Source organism: Tachysurus fulvidraco, chromosome 2, assembly GCF_022655615.1.
Source record: "Tachysurus fulvidraco isolate hzauxx_2018 chromosome 2, HZAU_PFXX_2.0, whole genome shotgun sequence".
Taxonomy (NCBI): Eukaryota; Metazoa; Chordata; class Actinopteri; order Siluriformes; family Bagridae; genus Tachysurus; species Tachysurus fulvidraco.
Genome location: NC_062519.1, coordinates 26426205 through 26448044, shown reverse-complemented (window position 1 = coordinate 26448044; position 21840 = coordinate 26426205). Strand labels below are relative to the sequence as shown.

General features: G+C 40.2%; 2 protein-coding genes across 4 annotated transcripts; both read left to right on the top strand.

Moving 5' to 3' along the window:
* Positions 1-3214: 3214 nt before the first annotated feature.
* Positions 3215-13325, top strand: marchf2 (membrane-associated ring finger (C3HC4) 2). Its single transcript, XM_027169658.2, has 5 exons — positions 3215-3403; positions 3999-4260; positions 4761-4956; positions 5582-5791; positions 10197-13325. Exons 2-5 carry the CDS (start codon positions 4085-4087, stop codon positions 10353-10355), a joined length of 741 nt encoding a protein of 246 aa, XP_027025459.1. The 5' UTR covers positions 3215-3403; positions 3999-4084; the 3' UTR covers positions 10356-13325.
* A 1071-nt stretch (positions 13326-14396) lies between these two features.
* hnrnpm (heterogeneous nuclear ribonucleoprotein M) lies at positions 14397-21566 on the top strand. Of its 3 annotated transcripts, XM_027169654.2 has the most exons (16): positions 14397-14622; positions 15648-15820; positions 17303-17355; positions 18012-18019; positions 18099-18192; positions 18295-18540; positions 18717-18870; positions 18974-19023; positions 19106-19166; positions 19358-19459; positions 19558-19599; positions 19875-19946; positions 20022-20126; positions 20216-20793; positions 20887-20938; positions 21186-21566. In XM_027169654.2, the coding sequence occupies exons 1-16, from the start codon at positions 14558-14560 to the stop codon at positions 21347-21349; spliced, it is 2019 nt and encodes a 672-aa protein (XP_027025455.1). In that variant the 5' UTR covers positions 14397-14557; the 3' UTR covers positions 21350-21566. The 3 variants fall into 3 exon arrangements, with proteins under 3 accessions (XP_027025455.1, XP_027025456.1, XP_027025458.1); XM_027169655.2 differs by lacking the exon at positions 19558-19599; XM_027169657.2 differs by lacking the exon at positions 17303-17355 and having other exon boundaries at positions 14409-14622.
* The last annotated feature ends 274 nt before the right edge of the window (positions 21567-21840 follow it).

Below are 21840 nucleotides of genomic sequence, written 5' to 3'. Positions count from 1 at the left end.
TGAAAATATACTTAGTGGCAGTTGTGAGTGAGTTTTGGATTATTTTAATGTTGTACCAAATGTAGTTTGAGTGTAGCATCATTTTTCTATACTGTAGAATTATGGTGCAAATCATTATCCTCAAACGGTACATTTGCATCAAGGATAACAAATTAGAAGCAAACATATAAATCAATATAATCTTAAGAAAAATAATACAAAATCAATAATACAGGATTTATTTGATACATGATTACATTAAGAAAATCCTTGCTCCACAAACCTTGGCTGGAAACACTATGGTACTTATTTATTATACTGTAGTGGTGTTGAATTCTTGAGTCTGTTCTGATTTTCTATAATAGCAGCTTTGATAATAGTGCCAGACTTGATTTATGTCATAGGTTCATATTAATGTCCTTGTGCTAATAAATTATTGTTTCTATATGCAAAATTTACACAGGGACTTGTATGACATGATCCGAAACTACAAATAAAACACTTAGAATTTCAGATTTACTGAATTAAAACATCAGGTCATTGATACGATTGTTTCTATAAGTAGACATTCACTTTTAACCTTTGGGGAAAGGTCTGACAGCATCACAGTGAATTCAATTCATTTCAAATTTATTTGTATAGCGCTTTTACAATTGACGTCTCAAAGCAGCTTTACAAAACATAAACTCAGAACAAAAGGTTATTCTAAAGAATAATATAAAGATTAATAGAATACAAAATTCAAGATTAATATTAGATATATTTAAATGTGTTTGTATTTATCCTCAATGAACAAGTCTGAGGTGACTCAGGTGACTGTGGTGAGGAAAAACTCCCTTACATGGTAAAGGAAGAAACCTTGAGAGGAACCAGGACTCAAAGGGGAACCTCATCCTCATCTGGGTGACACTGGAGGGTGTGATTTTAAATATACAATCTGACAAATGAAGGGGGGCACAGTGGCTTAATGGGTAGCACATTCGCCTCACACCTCCAGGGTCGGGGTTTGATTCCCGCCTTGTGTGTGCGGAGTTTGCATGTTCTCCCCGTGCCTCGGGGGTTTCCTCCGGGTACTCCGGTTTCCTCCCCCGGTCCAAAGACATGCATGGTAGGTTGATTGGCATCTCTGGAAAATTGTCCGGAGTGTGTGAGTGAATGAGAGTGTGTGTGTGCCCTGCGATGGGTTGGCACTCCGTCCAGGGTGTATCCTGCCTCGATGCCCGATGATGCCTGAGATAGGCACAGGCTCCCCGTGACCCGAAGTAGTTTGGATAAGCGGTAGAAAATGAGTGAGTGAGTCTGACAAATGTATTGATGAGTAGGTTGTTGTCCTCAAAGTCAGTAAGATGTGCTGGTATCAAGGACAAGCTGTGTTTTTGTTCTATTAACTCTAAGAAACACACACACACACACACACACACACAAAAGATACCGGTGATGGAACGAGTGTTTATAGATGCTGTAGTCTAAGAGATAACAGGAAATAACTTATCTGATGGAATATTTTATGACATTAAATATAAGCTATAAATCAGAATCAGAATCAGCTTTATTGCCAGGCATGTTTTCACATGCGGGGAATTTGTTTTAGTGACAGAAGCTCCACAGTGTAACAGAATGACATATACAGTATAGACAAAATTGTATGTACACATTTACAGGTGTGAAATGTGCAGGCCTTTGTCACCGGTCCTGTTCATTACTTATATGGACAGGATTTCTAGGCGCAGTATGGGGCCGGAGGGAGTCCGTTTTGGGGACCACAGGATTTCGTCTCTGCTTTTTGCAGATGATGTTGTCCTGCTGGCTTCCTCAAACCAGGACCTTCAGCGTGCACTGGGACGGTTTGCAGCCGAGTGTGAAGCGGCGGGGATGAGAATCAGCACCTCCAAGTCCGAGGCCATAGTTCTCAGTCGGAAAAGGGTGGCTTGCCCCCTTCAGGTTGGTGGAGAGCTCCTGTCTCAAGTGGAGGAGTTTAAGTATCTTGGGGTCTCGTTTACGAGTGAGGGAAGGATGGAGCGGGAGATCGACAGGCGGATTGGTGTATCTTCTGCAGTGATGCGGTCGATATACCGATCTGTTGTGGTGAAGAAAGAGCTGAGCCACAAGGCGAAGCTCTCTATTTACCGGTCGATCTACGTTCCTACCCTCACCTATGGTTATGAGCTTTGGGTCATGACCGAAAGGATGAGATCCCGGATACAGGCGGCCGAAATGAGTTTCTTCCGCAGGGTGGCTGGGCGCTCCCTTAGAGATAGGGTGAGGAGCTCGGTCACTCGGGAGGAGCTCAGAGTAGAGCCGCTGCTCCTCCACATCGAGAGGAGTCAGCTGAGGTGGCTCGGGCATCTGTTTTTCGGATGCCTCCTGGACGCCTCCCTGGGGAGGTGTTCCGGGCATGTCCAACCGGGAGGAGGCCCCGGGGAAGACCTAGGACACGCTGGAGGGACTATGTCTCTCGGCTGGCCTGGGAACGCCTCGGTATTCCCCCAGAAGAGCTGGAGGAAGTGTCTGGGGAGAGGGAAGTCTGGGCATCCCTGCTTAGACTGCTGCCCCCACGACCCGGCCCCGGATAAGTGGTAGAAGAAGAAAATGTGCAGTTGACATATACATATGAAATATACATATATTAATATAGGCAATTTGTATGTACAAGTTTGCAAGTGTGAGAAATGTGCAATTGAAGTATACAATATATACAATTTGTGTGCACATGTGCAATTGTGAAATGTGCAATTGAAGTAAACAGTAAACATTTAGACAATATGTATGTATGTATGTACAGATGTGCAAGTATGAAATGTGCAATTGAAGTATACATAGTACAAATATTAGGTGTTGTGTGAATGGTTACAAGTATGACCGAAAGTTTAAAGTTAAGCAATATGAAATATTGATATTGGAAAATAATACATAAAGAACTTGGGAATGTGACAATAATTCTGCTGTGCAGCAAGCCACTTAATTGTAATATTCCTCCTTATAATATGTCTTTGTTTAAGCCTTTCTGTGTATTATTAGGTATTATTTCACTGTTCATTCTCCAACAAAAAAAATATTAGGTAAAGTGTGCAGCTTTCCTTTGGATCTAATCAGGATAAGTTGTAGTTTATAGTCAACGTTCACGGTCATGCAAACTACATCTCCCGTACTATTGCAATTCACAAATAGAACTACGCATGCGCTGTGAGTGATAAACAACATACAGATGCTTCTTTACGCTGTTTGCGTATGTTGAGCTGTAATCGGAAACGTCGACAGGAGGCCGATGGTTCGTCTGTCAGGCTGGAAAAGAACTCAATCTGGAAGGTTAGCTAGCCAGGCCAAAAACAAAAGAAGTTATCGCTTATTCGTAACTTCACAGCAAATTGTTTTATACTAAGGAATTAAGGACTTGATAGGATAAACCGGCATGAAACTACAAAAGGTGAGAGTGTGTATTTTTTTACTAGCTTTTCTGCTTGTTAGAACTGTAACATTAGCTCAGTTAGCATATTAAGCTATTCCTGTTAGCTGTGCCGGCTAGCGAACTGTTCGATTTTTATAGCTGTAAACACCAAGCAGGACGAATTTTATATCTCTATTTCCGTTACTTGGTCATCTATTTGAAGTTCTAATAGATGTAGACCAAACTGGAGTTATCAGTATTAGCTGTATTATGTTAGGTGATCAGCTAGCTAGCTCCGTTTTTTTCCTTGTTTTGATGTAAGTGTTTTGCTAAGCTAATTAGCCTTGCTTAGCTTATGTGGCTATATAACGATTTATGCCACTGCAATGTTTACCGGTCGAATCCAAACACGTATATGAATATATGACGAGAAACTCTTAATCTGTGTCACTGACACAATTTTTGAATGAGCCAGTATAAAGTTTTTGTATGGACTCTCTAAGTCTGTCACCCAGATAAAGCAAACAGGGTGAACAGGTATGATCCAGGAAGTCCGAGAATAATGGCAGCGCTAAGTGGCTTTTTAGACATTGCAGTTATTCAGTTGTCACTCTTGTTTGTTTTCTCTGTGCAGCTCTAGGACCCAGGACACCTGAGTTAAGGGAGCAGAGGTCGCTCCCTCTGCCCCACCTGTACCCTGTCCTCCTGGACGGAGTAGACATGACCACAGGGGAGTGTTGCCACTTACCAGGCTCGCTGTGCGACTGCACTGGCAATGCTGCCCTGTCCAAAACCGTGGAGGAGTCGGACAACCGGAGGGCACAATACGTCACTCAGGTCACGGCTAAAGACGGACGACTGCTCTCCACCGTCATCAAAGCCCTGGGAACCCAGAGGTGAACTGAGTGGCATTTGTCTGATCTAACGCTGTTTCACATTGAAACTGACACAGTATGAAACATGCACCTTGTCTAAACATAACACAGTTTTATGGTATAGCAGTATGTATCATCCATTTAAATACACCCATGCCAGTGATAAAAACTGAAGATGATTGTAGATAGTGACTGAAGATGATTTCCCTAACATCAACAAATAGATGGTGACTTTTCTACATCCAAATGTACTTGTCATTCTTTATTATAATTATTTTTTAAGATACAGTGAGCATTTGTAATTTTAAGAACAAAAAAATTAACAAGGCTGATGCTGATTGTTTTTTTGTGTGCAGCAAACAAAAATAAGCATTGCTCCAAAATTTTCTTTTCTTGCTGTATTATACATTATATTGGTGTCTATAACACTAGGGGACAGGAAGACAAATGCAGAAACAGTCATTTTGATTTCGAGGGCAGTCTAACAAAAAGCGAACGTAAAAACTATGTTAAACTCTCAGTGATGGTCCGATTTGCCGGATCTGCCACGAGGGGGGTAACAGTGAAGGGCTCCTTTCGCCATGTGACTGCACGGGCACGCTGGGCACGGTACACAAGAGCTGCCTGGAGAAGTGGCTGTCGTCCTCCAACACCAGCTACTGCGAGCTGTGTCACACAGAGTTCACCATCGAGCGCAGGCCAAGGCCTCTCACAGAGGTAACATGTCTTCTGTCTAGCTGCTTATATGTTATGGTTCTTGGTGTTTAGTGTTTTGTCGTGTTTGACTTTGTAGCCATGTTGAGGTTATTGTGTAAAATCCTGTTTAAGCTCAATACTAATTACTAACTCAAAACTATCGCAAACAGGTAAGGGATGCTGAGATTCAATATTTAACATTAAACATGTGATTGAGATGTGATATGTGTGCCTTTTAAGATGTATTGTAAGACTGCAACAATTGGTTAAAAATAAATCCTTCAAGGATGGAACAACACAAGCTTTAACTTTGGCTTATTGAATTTTTCTAAGGTTTAGTGTGAAATCAAATGTAGCACTTGGCCAAAATGTATTTGATCGACTAACAAATAAACTCACCCAAAATTAATCAATTCATTCAAATTCTCTGTAACTGTTTTATCCTGGACACGGTGGCTCCAGGACTAATCCAGTGTTAACCAAAATCTTTTTAAAAAAAACAAAACACATTTCAATGTCTTCACCTACAATCTTCTACATCATAAGTCTACATATAGCTGTACCTACTGTACTTGAGTGTATAACACATGTAGTATGCAAAGTATGTTATTTCATAATCCCAAATGCTGGAAATGTTCATCTACAGTGGCTTAAGGACCCTGGGCCGAGAAATGAGAAGCGCACGCTCTTCTGTGACATGGTGTGCTTCCTGTTCATTACGCCCCTGGCAGCCATATCAGGCTGGTTGTGCCTGCGAGGGGCTCAGGACCACCTACACTTTAACAGTCAGCTGGAGGCAGTGGGTCTCATCGCTCTTACCATCGCTCTCTTTACCATCTACGTCCTCTGGACTCTGGTAACTTCATCTCTCTCTGTCTCTCACACATACACACACAAAATCAGATGCTTTCCTGTGGCACAGCTTAGGTCCGCCGCCACTTTCACACACGTTTTGTCCCCACTGACTGAGAAAGAAAGAAAAACAGAACGGTAAATAAACATTTAGAAAGGTGTCACACACGTGCCTTTTTAATTTGCTCTTGCCTGATGAAGCCTCCCACTAAACCACGCCCCCATCCACCTTAGTCTCGAATCAGGTGTCATTAGAGATTGTCATTATCTCAAAGCAGCTTTACGGCTCATAAAAAACATAATACAAAAAGTTCATTATACAAAGACTACTATAATACAAAAATTCCAGATTTATATTAGACTTATATTTAAATGTGTTTGTATTTATCTCTAATGAACAAGCCTGAGGTGACTGAGGTGACTGGCGAGGAAAAATTCCCTTAGATCAGAATCAGAAAGGTCTTTATTGCAGAGTATGTTTTCACATATGAGGAATTTGTTTTAGTACAGGAGCTCCACAGTGTAAACAGAATGGCAATGATAAGAAATGAACACACATATAATAGACAGTTGTATGTACAACTGGATGGACATGGAAGAACCCATGAGAGGAACCAGACTCAGAAGGAAACCATCCTCATTTGGGTGACAGAAGAGGGTGTGATTTATAAATATACAGTCTGGCAATTGTGTATTGATGAGGAGGTTGTTGTCCTCAAAGACCACCTGTAGTTGGCATATCCTATTAGAAGGTCCCGAATCCTTCATGAAGCTGGAGTTGGTACAGCTCTAAATGCCTCAGGATCCTCACAGGGTTGGCCAAATCTTCATGACACGGAACACAATACGGAATCCATAATAAGTAAAGCTTAACCAGAAATGTGGTGGAGCTTTTTATTTCTGATTTTCTCATCATTTAATTCGTTTCTTAACTGTGGCTCATACACTTGTCTCTCACTGGTGTGCTTCCATCTTTTTTTTTTTTTTAACTGGTTATTTCTTTTTTATTTTGTTATGGGAATATTACTATGCACTTCTTGATTATATCAGTACATGTAAGATAATTATTCTGTAGATATAGACATATGAAGGATTACAGGAAAAATTTCAGACCTGAAGAGAAAGGCATATGTTTCCTGAAAGTAAATGGAACATAAAGTTGCTAGATGACGTGATGTCTTCTATGGACCTCTGGGTGCTAATCTGTCTGTTCACATCACTCCAGAATATCATTGATTATTTTCACCACCAAGTGTTTGATTCCTTACATATCTGCCATCTGTCAGAGAGAAAGGGTTGAAACATAATGTGTGTTGAATGAAGAGTGGTCGCAGGTGAATTTCCAGATGTACAGTGCCTTGCAAACGTATTCATACCCACTGAACTTTTCCACATTTTGACATATTACAACCACAAAGAAAAATGGATTTTATGAAATAGACTGAAAGAAAGTGGCACATAATTGTGAATTTACTCTAATACCCCTAACTAAAATCCAGTGAAACCAACTGCTTTCAGAAGTCACCTAATTAGTAAATAGAGTGCACCTGTGTGTAATTTAATCTTCTCAGCTATGCTGTGAAGCCCTCAGAAGTGTGTTAGGGAACATTAGCAACAAACAGCATCATGAAGACCAAAGAACACACCAGACAGGTCAGGGATAAAGTTGTGGAGAATTTTAAAGCAGGGTTAGGTTATACATTAATATCCCAAGCCTTGAACATCTCACAGAGCACTGTACAATCCATCATCTGGCAATGGAAAGAGTATGGCACAACTGCAAGCCTACCAAGACATGGCCGTCCACCTAAACTGACGGGCCGTGCAAGGAGAGCATTAATCAGAGAAGCAGCCAAGAGGCCCATGGTAACTCTGGAGGAACTGCAGAGATCCACAGCTCAGGGGTAGAATCTGTCCACAGGACAACTATTAGTCGTGCACTCCACAAATCTGGTCTTTATGGAAGAGTGGCAAGAAGAAAGTCATTGTTGAAAGAAATCCCGTTTGCAGTTTGCGATAAGCCATGTGGGTCAAAACGTTATGTGTGGCGGAAACCTAACACTGCACATCACCCCAAAAACACCATCCCCACCATGAAACATGGGGGTGGCAGCTTGGTGATGGATGCTTTTCAGCAGGGACAGGGAAGCTGGTCAGACTTGATGGGAAGATGGATGGAGCCAAATACAGGGCAATCTTGATGAAAACCTGTTAGAGGCGGCAAAAGACTTGAGACTGGGACAGAAGTTTACCCTCCAGCAAGACAATGACCCTAAACACAGCCAGAGCTACAATGGAGGGGTTTAAATTAAAGCATATTCATGTGTTAGAATGGCCCAGTCAAAGTCCAGACCTAAATCCAATTTAGAATCTGTGGCGAAACTTGAAAATCGCTGTTCATAGACGCTCGCCATCCAATCTGACGGTGCTTGAGCTGTTTTGGGCAAATATTTCACTCTCTAGATGTGCAAAGCTGGTAGAGACATACCCCAAAATACTTGCAGCGAAAGGTGGTTCTGCAACACTTTTTTCAAACACTTTTCAGATATTTATTTGTAAAAAAATTTGGACACCATTGATCATTTTCCTTCCACTTTGCAATTATATGCCACTTTGTGTTGGTCGATCACATAAAATCCTAATAAAATACTTTTTTTTTTTTTTTTGTGGTTGTAACGTTTCAAAAGGTGAAAAAGTTCAGTGGGTAGGAATACTTTTGCAAGGCAGTGTATTTGGTGTACAGAAAGCAAACACATGGTAGGTCACACCCAGTTATTGTCTTTTTGTGAGCCGCCCATTGTTGTCGAATTATTTTACACTTCTCGTCTTCTAATTTAGACGTCGATAACGACTTTCGGAAATAGATGATAATGTGTCAGATGATGTGACATTAGTTCATGACCCATTTAAGAGAGATTTTGATGTGTATTTACTTAAATGTAGTAGATTATCATTTTCCTACCATTTTACACTGCAAACCACATTATATTGTGCAATGACTTATCATTTCCTGAAACTAGCCCAATAAAGGTGGGGTCTTCGGTGTTTTCGAGCTTCAGTTGTGAGACTGTTTGTGAATAAAGAGAAGAGAGAAGGAAGCAGGAACTCAACTCTTGGGAGTTCCTGTGCTGAGATTTTATATTGTTTATATAGAATTTTTTAGCAACACTAATAATAGACTGTTTTGTCTACATGTGCTAGAGTGTGAAGACCATTTCACAGGATTTACCGTGTCAAATGCAGAGCTGAAGTCTGGGATGCATGTGTGGGTGTAGGCATTGTGAGGTGTGAGGCTCCAGATGTTCCAGGATGTGAAGGCGTGCCAGACTGACATCAGCAGATCTTTGGCCTCTGTATTGGATCTACATGTGTTTCGGTGCTTGATTCCAGGCAGTTATTCTTGGCCACAGATTTGAAAGCAATGGGCTTGAAGTTTTTTGCAATTGGATTGATGGAGCTAGGAGACTAAGCACAGTCTCTATTAGCTGTTAACGACATTTGTCAAGGCAGTGTCTGGCACATCGTGGAGTGGAGTGATTTGGACAAGGTGTCTTCCTTTTGTTTAGCAGGTTAAAACCAATTAGCACTTTCCCAAAGGTGTATGGTGGAGAGTGATTAGCAGACGAGGGATGAGAGCAGCAGTGTTCTTTTAAATGTGAAAAGGTTTTGCTCAGGGGCCCAGCAGCGGCAGCTTGGTGGACCTGTGATTCAAACTCTAAGCAATCCGATCAGTAGTCCAACAGCGTAACCACTAGGCTACCACATAGATAGTAGATAGAGATTTTGTTATGAAACATATAGGTAGATTTCATCTTGAATCAAATTATCACAGTCGAAATATGTCCGATTTACATTACTAGTTGTAATAAGTTACTACTGGTAGAGCAGTAAATCCAGCAGAATGGAGTTGTGCTTTGTCACACCTCAGTCTGCAATCATGCCAGCTATCTGCAATCATCATCAGCTCCAGTGATGTCTTCTGTTTGTAGCAGCAGGTTGTTCAAATCCAAATACCCCAGAGAATAGTCTCATGTAGATAGGTCATTATTTACAGAAACCTACTTACAACCAATTAGCTTCATAATGCCGTAGGGCAAAACTAAAGATGTGGTATGTGGTAGCTCAGTGTTTAAGGTGTTGGGCTACTGATCGGAAGGTCATGGGTTCGAACCCCAGGTCCACCAAGCTGCCACTGCTGGGCCCCTGGCCAAGGCCCTTAACCCTCAGTTACTCAGTTGTAAGTCACTCTGGATAAGGGTGTCTGCTAAATGACATAAATGTAAATGTAAAGAAGCAGACTTTGGAATCCAAATCATGTTTTGACTGATTATTAGATTTGATTATTACTGCATTCCTTGCTTTGTTATGACTGAAGTATATTTGACTAAATGAATCTTGTTTGCCCCCAGGTGTCATTCCGCTACCACTGTCAGTTGTACTCTGAGTGGAGACGAACCAATCAAAAAGTGCGCCTGCTCATTCCTGATGCCAAGGGTGCCCACTCTACCCAGCATTCCTTGCTCTCCACAAAGCTGCTAAAAAAGACGTCAGACGAGACCATCGTATGAGATCTGCGGTGTTTCTGGGAGGGTGGGGTGGACGCGACACATTGTTGGTATTAAACGTGCTAGAGGTTCTTGATGCGTCATGTCATCAGTTAGAGCCACAGCACATTTTGGATGCATTCTTTTTCTATTTAGTCCTTTTTATCTACATATGTGAGCACTTCATTTGTTTTTCTTCCTTTAACTATATCTCTCTTTTTAGTGTGTATTATTTTTTTTAAGTTTCTGTGAGTTGTTTCTGGTTTTGGAATGAATTTATTTATTTGGCTACATGGTGATCATTAAGGTCCCATACCACACAGTGTACTCTCGTAGGGACTCTATTAGCAGTGGTAGCTGTGTGAGGGGACAAGTCCAGGAAAGCAGGAGTAGCTGCTGAAGCTTAAAACTAAACACTTCTCTATATTTGTGTAGCTTCTTTCAGAATTATTTACGTCTTGACTGGACAGGAAATTGGTCATTGCCAATTTTTGAGTACTTTCGCACAGTATATATTATAGAAGCTCCGATTTTGAAACCGTTGTGGTGATTTAAAGTGTTACAGGATGACAGGGCCTTCTTGTGAGGCCTGCTAACAGAATGGGCTAAAACAGAGAGAGCTAGAAGCTGATCTCTTATACATGCTCCTATAGAGGAGCAAACACTAAAATAGGAGTGTGCAATAAATTCCTTTCATTACCAAGTATGAGGCACAGTGTATGTCCTCTGGTGTGCTTAGTTTTTCCTGCATGTGTAATTTAGAAAAAAAAAAATTCCATCCCTTTTTATTTATTTTTTTAAAGTATCTTAGTGACTGTTTAATCAGAATCAGCTTTATTGCCAGGCATGTTTTCACATGCGAGGAATTTGTTTTAGTGACATGTTAAGTTGCTATCTGGGATTTTGTCTGTGGATCAGCATCGGCTATGCTCAGCACCTAGTAAAGGTGAGCTTCATGCAGGAAGTGGCATACGGTGGTCCTACAATGGTAGCACTTAATCGACATAAGTAGCCTAGATATGTGCTGATCAAATGTAGTTGTGTGTATGCCTCCAGGATTCATGGGAAACATTATTTTTATCTTGAGGTCATTATTGTGACAGCTGTTTCTTAATTTAAAACATTACAGCTACATGTGGCTGTGTGAAAGGGCAGAATGTGTTTGTGAGTACATATGTGTACACTTTTGTATCTGTATTTTTGTTTTTATAGCAGTTTTACATTGTTAAATATGATGTTATTTGGGGACATTTGTCTGATAACAGGGGAACAACTATCCATTTACACCACTTGAGTACAGATTATCGCCCTGCATGTTACGTTACAAGAATGATGTGCAACATGTCATCACTTTAAAGGGAATCTTGTGTCATGATGATAGGCTCTTCTCCTAATGGCTTTATGGACACCCTTGACCAAAGTATGGCCTTTATGCAGATATTGAGGGACCATCTGCTCCTGATACCTGGCTCTGTTTATGTTGGAAACATTACAAACATCTCTGTGATGTCCAAGAAAACATTTGTCATTCGACAGGCTTTGTACATTTGTAGATACATTTCATGTCTGTGTAAGGCACACAGAGCAACAGTTACTGTCAGCCCGTGTGTGTGTGTGTGGGGGTGAGTGAGAGTGGGTGTGTGTGTGTGTGTGTGTGGGGGGGGTGTTTAGAGAGTGTACATCAGTAATTGACAGTCAGGCTGTGTGTGATTCTGACCTTCTGTAGTGCCACAATTGAAACAAAAAAGGTGCTTTCATCTGTACATGGAGTAAAAAAGCAGATAAAGTTAAATCCCTTAGAGAGCTGTGTGCATGGGTCATCTTGTTTTTCAGTGGGTAATAGTCACCAGAGAGATTTCTTGCAAATTGTAGTCACTTCTTTTCAAGTGTCACAATCTCCTTAGGACAATGTTAAGTTTTGGAAAGCGTTGTGCAATAGATGATTACTAAAAGCTTTCAGCATTAATTGTAACTTTTAACACATGTTTTTTGAGAAGAAAACAAATGTAAAATGATCTATCTGCAGCATTTACATACCTGTTGTATGTCACAGGACTGAGTGGCTTTGGGTTTAATTAATTGTTTATGGAAGCATCAGCAGCTAAGTGCAAATTCATTTCTGCTGCTCGTACACTTGTCTCTCACTGGTGTGCTTCCATCTTTTTTCTTTCCCTGCCATTTATTCTTTATTTTAGCAATGTAAGGTTAAAAAAAAAAGAAAAGAAAGAAGAAAAGCTTGAGTGCAATGTCCGCAATATTACAATGCACTTCTTGCCTATAACCTTATCAGTACATGTAAGATAATTATTCTATAGATATAGAAATATGAAGGATTACAGGACAACATTCAGACAGGCTGTGGAAGGCAGTGTTGGGATGTTTTATTTTTCCTTTGTTTATCCATGAGTTTTCTCCACTATGCAACCTGCAGACTTAAGCAGCCAAAAGCCCTGTGCTTTATTCTGGTGTTAATATGGCTGACCCAAATTATTACTTTCATGCTACCAAGAAAAATTCTTGCTTTATTGATTTATTTCCTTTTATTATTTTTTAGTCATATTGCACTTTTACAAATTTATGATCGGAAGCGGCTTAGCTAGCCTTTTCCACTTGACACATTTCAGAGAGGTTTAACTCCCTCACTGATATTAGGGGAACTGGTCCACTTCTTTGTATTAAAAAAAGTGGTAAAGACCAATCTCTTGTTTTCTCTAAGATAAACCTAAGCAAATTTAAACCTTGTACACAATTTGTTTTATTTTTGTCATCACTGTATTTTAATGTATTCATACTGTATGTATCACTTGTGTTGTATGTCTTCTTTTATTCCTTGAGCACCATATTTTAATCACTCTGTCGTTTTTGGGATACTATTATATTTATGTTGTGAAGTGGATAAAGACTGGTGTGTCTGTATTGTCCTCACTAGAATTTGTTGGTGCTTGCAATCAGCCAAGAAAAGTGTGCAAAGCAAATTAAACATGATGCTCTGGATATTGTGTTATCTGGCCTGAGTATTTACACCTTTTCCTGAACCACAATACATATTCTTAGGTCTGAACTAATTATTTTTTTAGTTTAATACATATGGTGACGTTCCATGTAGAAGTCCCTGCATTGTTGTTGTTTTTTTGTTCTCACCCTCACCCAAGAACCAAAGAGAATCTTTCATCTGAATTCTAAGTTATAATTCAGGAAGTACAACTGTTTTGACCTGAGAACCAGCTGTACATTTTTACCATCCAAAGTATCATGTAAATGAGGACATTGATACTTTCATTAGAAAATGTGCAGAAATACAAATATACACAACATGAGGATTATGCTATATTTTCTGTCTGTCAGCTCCTGCATTATTTTAACTACATAGCAATAGATGTACTGTTTACGAGGCTTATTTACTTCGGACAGCAGAGACAGGTCATGATATTTGAAATTTTATTTGTGTGTGTGTGAGAGAGAAACAAGGTATGAAAGGAAATATGGGGGTAATGATGTAACGAAATACAATTGTTTTGTGTTAAAATAGTTTTTTAAACATTTGATAAGACTGTTTTTGTAATCTGTTTTATTATTTTTCAAAACGACCAGAACACTGTGTAACATAAATTAAATATTTGCCATGGCCCTTATTCAATAGAGAGAATAAACCATGTGCATAAAGTTTAATGCTGAGAAAACTAACATGTTTGTAGTATGGTTCTACTTACAAAAAAAATGTAAATAAAAAAAGGGTTATTATGACTTGAACAGAACCCAAAAGACAATTACTACAGAATTGCTGTGAAATCTCTAATGTCTATCCGACAGTGTAGGAGTCAGTTTAAAATTGAATCGATTCATTTTTAACCTGAATAGACATTACAAATGTTTGAATATTTCATGCATCGTAACGACTGTAATAAACGTCTCTCATCGTGTCGGTGATTTCCAAAACCATTTACAAATAAAAATCTACAATAACTGTAGAAGAGAACGTTTAAATATCGAGGAGATCTGAATCAACTCAATCGGTTCCTTTCAGATTCAGATTCGTGTTGGTTTCCCATCATGCTTTGCCGTCTTCAAATATCCATTTCGTCGCTCCGTCGCCATTTCAACTGTCCAGGAACGCAACGTATCGAGCGGTTCGGTGTAACAGCGTTTCTTGACAAACGAAATTATAAGTAATTTTAGCGATTAAACATCTCTTTTCTGTTATTTTTTTGCTTTTGGTGTTAGTTTGCATGTCAGGAAAAGAAGAAACGTCGAATATGTCGTCTGATGGTGCAGCAGAGAAACCAGGCCAAGGGTAACGGTTACTTCAGCTGCTCTTTGTCCGTTTTCTGTCGATGTTCTTTGTGTAATCACGCTAAATAAAAAACACATTTATAGTTAATTAGCTTTTTAACACGTTTATTAATATTATTCTTCATTCTTATCGTTATTCAGATTGACTAACTCGAAGAGAACGTTAGCTAACTGGCTAATTTGCTAACAAAGCCGTTAGCAACGCAGGCCTACTTTGTTTTCCAGATGTTAGCTAACTGCTATTTACATCTTATTCCGATTAAAATAACCAAGTCAGTTCACTTATTTAGTTAAGATGAACTGAAATAAGTAGCCAGTCGTTTAAAACAAGTTTGCATGTTAATACTGTTTCCTTTCTCTATTTGTTTTCTATTTTTTAAACCGCGTAGCTGTTAGCTGCGGAGTCACGTTAGCTAGCAGCAGTGTAACGTTCGCGTTCTGCATGTAACCGATGACGATAGTTAGCTTGTGTTAAATGCGTAGTGAAGCTGTGTTAATAGTTTAACTGTGTCAGAGGAATTATTTCTATTTAGTTTTCTGCTTTTCATTTGCTGCGTATTTTTCTCTCAGGCCTGAAACGGCTGTGGAAGCTATAGCTCACGTTTTCACTTTTTTTCTTTTTCTTTTTTTCTTAATTTTTAATCGTGGATTCCCCTTACCCCTCCCCCAAATGCAAATAGTTTTTTTCTTATTGCTGTTTGAGAAGTAGAGATTTTTGTGTTCGTTAGAATAATTATATCTAATAATATAAATGGTTGTACCTTTGCATTCTGACTTCCATCACTATTAACACATTCTAATTCTAACAGTAGGGATGCAGATTGCACCAAGAATGTGTTCACAAGTACCGCTTATTTGGGTACTGTCTGAATGTGTGTCTACATCTTTGTGGAAGGATTTCACGTTTCATTTTTTCCCCCCTTTGCTACAATGAATGCCTATTATTTAGGAAACTGGGCATAAAGTTTGCAAATGCAACTTGGAAGATCTGATAAAAGTGGAGATCATGTGTTTTGACTTTTGTAGAAATGCAGTGAACGGAAAGCCCAGCCATGAGTCGAGGAAGGAGAGATCATCCAAACGAGTAGGGAGTAGATATGAGCCCTATGCCAACCCCTCCAAAAGATATCGGGTTTTTGTGAGCAACATCCCCTATGATGTCAAATGGCAAGCGCTGAAGGACTTAATGAAAGAAAAAGGTAAGACTTTGATTAGTGATAGTGGGTTTTTCTTGTTTGGAGGATTTGGTCCCACTTGGGATATCAGTGGGTTAGTATGTACACATAGAATAGTGAGTATTGTAGGGTGATTAGCACAGACCTGTTAGGTTGGTGCCGTTCGAAGGCTGCTGTGTAGCAGTTAATATAAAGCATTTGTGGTTGCGGTTGTGCATTGGCTTAAATTCCATTCTGTATATGGATGCAGTAATGTGCTCCTTTAAGACTGGAAATAATTGCACTCTAAGTGATGTACAATGCCTGTAGAGCTTTCTCTGAGCTCATTTGAAGTTTCTCATTTTGTATTCGGGTTCACGGTTTAGACGTGCTCATGTACATTTGTTTCATGTTCTAAAACCTAAACAATTTAGCCTGGCCCTTTGCTGGCCAGGATTTCCTTTTAGTGCCAGTAACAAGAGTATGGGACATACATTTATCATCTCAAGTTGTTGTACCACACTAAGTTTACATATTCGGATTAAAATCCTCAGAGCAAGATTTGAGGCTGATCTAAGGAATAATCGGCCCATAGAGTTAAGATTTTGTAGTTACTTATTTATTTCAAGGAAGCCCCCATGGCTTATGGTGTGCAAGCATGAGGAATATGTCGTGTCATTTGGAAATTGTTGCTTGTAGAATTAAATTGCATTCTCTTTTTTAGGTATGCCAAAGTGAATGTTTTCACAGCAGATCTTCACATTGTACCTTTGCCTGAAAGTGTCAGTTTTGTTGGGGTACAGGTCTACAGAGCAAAGCAGCTTCTTAAGCTCGCCTTTTTCACATTGGAGAAATGGGCAGACCCTTGACTGCATGGTTGATTTTGTTGGCATTTACCATGTTTTGTTAAAAAACGGACCTATTTGTGGCTGCCTTTTAGGTGTTAACAATCCTTGAAGATTAACAGAGTTCAAAGGCCTCTACTGGCATTACTGTGATTTTCCTTTTAGAGGAGCTTAAGCCGCTTTGGTCTCAATTTTGAATTCAACTTTAGGTAATCATAGATGGTGCCATTGTGGTTGGTATGAAGTTATACGATATTTGAAGAAGATAGAGAACTGGCTTGTTTGTCAAGACTAAACATGCTCGGTAAAATTGTGTTGACTGGTTGTACAGGTAGTTTACTAATTGTGATCACACTACCTTTCAAAATGTAGCGGTAGATGTCTAGTGAAAAAAAACACCCAAAAGGCGCAATGCATAAAAAATTCTTAAGGATGGCTCGAGAGGTTGTAAATCTTCCGGTCATTTATGGTGTACAGGTTTCTAGTAAGGACAGCTTAAGAAGTATTTTTAAGGCGGCAGCTTGCTTCTTGTAGACCTGTACCAGAATTGTGGTGCTGGGGAGAGGCTCTGGACTAGAAAGCCGAGCTCACTGTGACTGCCTGGTTGTGTGTCTGCTCTAAACTCCCATTGTTTTCTCGGCTTCTCTCCCTTGGTGTGTGTCTTCTGGAATCTGATTTGTAGTGGGTGAGGTAACGTACGTGGAACACTTAATGGACGCGGAAGGCAAATCAAGGGTAAGTGCAAGAGACGAACCTCCATTTGTCCGCTTGAGTTTTCTTACTACATCTCCTTTCAATGTGGGGCATTCAGACTTGGGTTTGAGAGTTGAAAATGTCACCGTGGGTGAATTTTGGCTGAATGTAGATGCTGACTGTGGTTCAGTGTGGAGCCACAGGGGGTGGTTCTCAGCTCCATGGTAATTCTGGATCGTGTGCTTTCAGTCCCACTGTGGGCAGCATTCAGAAATTTTATTTTTTAGTCTCACTGAGGACTGAAAGTAGTGAGTGGTGTTCAATACATAATGATGGTTAAAAAGGCTTCAGTGACTCTTAACAGTGAAATAAGTTACTCAAGTGGAGTTTAGGGAAGAAACAATTTTTTTCCTGTTTGTCAAAGCTGTTAAATGTTTTTTTTAAAAATTGTTTTAAGCCTCTGTGTTTGTCTGCATTAAGTGGAATGATAGTTTTTCATTAATAAAGCTTTTTGAAAATTGCAAAAGAACACCACAAAGAATGATGTAAAATTATAGTATTGCAGTATTTTTGTTGGGTTTGTTTTTGTACATGAGCAAAAATGTTTGTCGTACTGCAGTTCCATCACTGTTGTCTAATTGTGGCTAATTGTCTGTTTTATGCTCCTGTTGCCCATGCTGGTGCTCCATGATCCACAGGGTTGCGCGTATGTATTATTATTTTTATTTAATTATTCTCTGCATTATTTCTTTAGAAAGTCTGACTATTTTTACTTGACCTGGCAGGGTGGTTGAGTTTAGAACTGAAGAACTAATGAAGAAGGCTGTGGACAAAGTCAACAAACACAACATGAATGGACGTCCTTTGAAAGTGAAAGAGGTAATTTTTTGAGTCGTTTTTATAAACAGCAATTTTAATTTATTAAACTTTGTTTATAATGCCTGTGTGGTGTTGATGTCTAATGGTTGGTGCTGGTTGCAGGATCCAGATGGGGTGATTGCACAGCGTGAAGCCCACAGGGCTCAGGGTGGTGGTGGAGGACCTCCTGGTGGTATGGGTGGAGGAATGGGTGGAGGAATGGGTGGTGGAATGGGTATGGGGCCTGGACCTGGTGCTCCCCCCATGGTCAACATCCCGCCGAGTCTCATGAACAATCCGAACATTCCTAATGAAATCATTCATGGCCTTCAAGCTGGCAAGATAGGAAGCACAGTTTTTGTTGCAAATGTAAGTTGTAAATTTGCCATTAACACAGATACTTGTTTGGTTTATACAGTCAGTTAAAGACGAGCTTACTTCAGACAAATTTTCATTATAAATTGTTTATTTAACATCAGAGCTCATGCTGAACACAAAAAAGGATAAGTTTTTACTTAAAATGAGGCTTTTTTTTTTTTGCGCAGCTTGATTACAAGGTTGGTTGGAAGAAGCTGAAGGAGGTGTTTGGCATGGCCGGGGTGGTCGTCCGTGCAGACATCCTCGAGGACAAAGACGGCAAAAGCAGGGGCATGGGGACTGTCACCTTTGAAATGCCCATTGAAGCTGTTCAAGCCGTCTGTATCCTTTACAAGTAGAAAAGATCTGTAAAGCATGAACTGTACTGTTATTTTGTCACTTTTAATGTGTTCTGAATGTCTCAGTTCTCCTTAACTTGCATTAGCCATGTTCAATGGCCAGCTCCTGTTCAATCGAACCATGCATGTGAAGCTGGTGAGTGATCAGTTACTTTGAAAATTCTTTGAGCTTTTTGATGCATCAAAATATGCAAAAAATTGTTCTGGTGTTCTTGCAGGATGAGAAATCTATGCCCAAGGGTGACTTTGCACCCCCTGAGAGACCTCCTGCACTGCCCCGTGAGTAATGCTTTTAATACTACATCCCATTTCTGAGACCTAAAACATGACTTTATACTTTAGTCTAAAGTTCTCAAATTGCAGTCGATGTGCAGAGCTGCTACCCAAGTTTAGTTTTAGACCCTTAAATGTAGTTCTGGGAAATGTGTGCTATGCAAACAAGTTGAATTCTCTTCACTGGTGATCTGCAGGTGGTCTGAGTGGGATTGGTCTTGGTCTGGGACCTGGTGGACAACCTATTGATGCTACACAGCTGAACCGTGGTGGAGGAATGAACAATATGGGGCCTGGAGGTGATGAAGCCTTACTTACTAGTGTTTTTTTCTTTGCTTGTTTGGCATGTTTCCATACTTTCTCACTTGCATCTCACTCTTCATTCATTTTTCTGTAGGAATGGATGGGATGGGATTTGGTGGCATGGGTAGAATGGGAGGTATGTTCACTCAGGACATCAGCCATACATCATTCCATAAACATGTCCATTCGATTTATTCGAAAAACATTACAGTGCTAAACTTTTCAAAAATAGTTTAACGTCTCAATGTTGTTGTACCTTGAAGATTGTGAGAGCCAGATTTAGGCAAATTTAATACAACTGATGTACAAGGTTACTTGAGTACTAATGCAAAGATGAAGCCTGTAGGTATGTGGAGCTGTAATATTTGCTTCTCCAGTTCTGTAAATGCCAATGACTTCTCTATTCTTAAGGAATGGATAATTTTGGAGGTGGAATAAACAACGTTGATAGATTTGGGCCATCTGGAATGGGGAGGATGAATGGTGAGTAGCAGAAATGTGTGGTGAGATCGGATCAATTTTCTCAAACCTCTCACTAACTGAACTGTCCTTTTGCAGACATGGATCGTGGAATTGGAGCTGCTTTTGACAGAGAATTTGGTGGCCGCAATGAGATGGGAATGTCCCGCAGTAACTTTGGAGACTCTTTTGACAGAGGAATGGGTCTGTAATCAGTGACTTTGTAATTCTATATTGCTGGCTGAAGTACTATGCTGAAGTACAAACTGTATTGAATGCTCTCTATTTCATAGGTAACTCCATGGGAATGGATCGCATGAGTTCTGGCATGGACCGACTTGGTTCTAACATTGATCGCATGGGCAGCCTGGACAGAATGGGGATGGATCGCATAGATCGTGTCTCTGACTTGGACAGGATGGGTTCTGGCTTTGATCGCATGGGCTCGGGTATGGATCGACTGGGGCCCAGTATGGACAGGCTTGGATCTGGCCTGGACCGCATGAGCTCTGGCATGGACCGCCTGGGTCCATCCAGTTTTGACCGCCTGGGTCCATCCAGCCTGGAGCGCATGAGTGCTGGCATGGAATTTTCCTCCCCAATGGGCATGGACAGAATGAATTCTAATCTCGACCGCATGGGGTCCAGCTTTGAGCGCATGGGCTCTGGTGGGTTGGACCGTTTTCCAGCCCCAGGAATGGACCGCATGGGTTCCAGCATGGACCGCATGGGCTCTGCTGGTGTGGGAGGACAGTTTGATCGTGGTGCAGATATGGAGCGTGGTAACTTTGGCAGTTTCGGTTCAGCTGGGCAAGGAGGGCCAGGCGCTGGACCCAATGCCAGAAAGGGCTGTCAGATTTTTGTCAGAAATGTAGGTACTTAAACAGCTAGAAAGTTAAATAAATTCATTAATGAAGAATGTAAGCAGACTTCTTACTCTGAAATGTCTTCCTGTTCTCTGCAGCTGCCGTTTGATTTTACCTGGAAGATGTTGAAGGATGCCTTCAATTCATGTGGTGAGACAAAATATTTCCATCTTTCTAATGAATGTTTTCTGTTCACCTGCTGCTTCAACAATCAGACTGCCTTCACAAAAAACTGATCCATTGTAAAATGTTCCTTTTATGCTGCATTTGTAGATGAATATTTTTTAAATAATAAAGCCCAAGTGATGTCCTGTTTACTTTATAATCACTATGTAGGATATAACCTTTAGTAATCAAATATGAACAACGGTTTGACTATTTTCTTGATCTACATCAGGCATGGTGCAGTATGCTGATATCAAGATGGAGAATGGCAAGTCCAAAGGCTGTGGTGTGGTTCGTTTCGACAGTCCTGAAACAGCAGAGCGTGCTTGCCGCACCATGAATGGCTATCGACTGAACGGCAGAGAGATTGATGTGAGGATCGACAGAAACGCATAATCCCCCTGCAGTCCTGCCTCTCGTTCTCCTCTTCTATACGGAACTTTCCATATTTTTGTTCATTACAGTTCTCCTAGTGCAAAACTGATGCAGTTTTAGTTTTTGCTTGCTTAAGTTTTTAGAAAGCAAATTTTATTTTTCCGCTCACTTTTTATTCTAATGCTGATTCAGAAATGACCTTTTGTTAAAGGTTTGACAATAAATTCCAAACCTTTGAGACGTTGGTGTGTTTTTTTTCCCCTTGTGTAATTAGTTCAGTTGTAATTATTAACAACATTTTTCAGGTCTTGTATAGCTGCCTTTGTAGCAATAGATTTATTTACTGTACCAGTATCAAATGTTAAGGCAGCAAGCAATTGATAAACTAGGGTGTAGGCCAGAAAGTCTAAATGTATGTTATAAGTCTATGTGGCTTAAGGAAGTGCAGCATTTATTACAAAAGAGCTTTTCTCGCTGGAGTAGCAGACCTGCCAACCTTTCCGCATTTTGTG

Excerpts from the sequence above, each read along its gene's own strand:
- marchf2 (XM_027169658.2), top strand. The coding sequence starts at position 4,085 with ATGACCACAGGGGAGTGTTGCCACTTACCAGGCTCGCTGTGCGACTGC. Across the intron at positions 4,261-4,760 it reads AAAGCCCTGGGAACCCAGAG|TGATGGTCCGATTTGCCGGA; the intron begins GTGAACTGAGTG and ends TTAAACTCTCAG. Across the intron at positions 4,957-5,581 it reads GGCCAAGGCCTCTCACAGAG|TGGCTTAAGGACCCTGGGCC; the intron begins GTAACATGTCTT and ends GTTCATCTACAG.
- hnrnpm (XM_027169654.2), top strand. The coding sequence starts at position 14,558 with ATGTCAGGAAAAGAAGAAACGTCGAATATGTCGTCTGATGGTGCAGCA. Across the intron at positions 14,623-15,647 it reads GCAGAGAAACCAGGCCAAGG|AAATGCAGTGAACGGAAAGC; the intron begins GTAACGGTTACT and ends TGACTTTTGTAG. Across the intron at positions 19,600-19,874 it reads TGGCATGGGTAGAATGGGAG|GAATGGATAATTTTGGAGGT; the intron begins GTATGTTCACTC and ends TCTATTCTTAAG.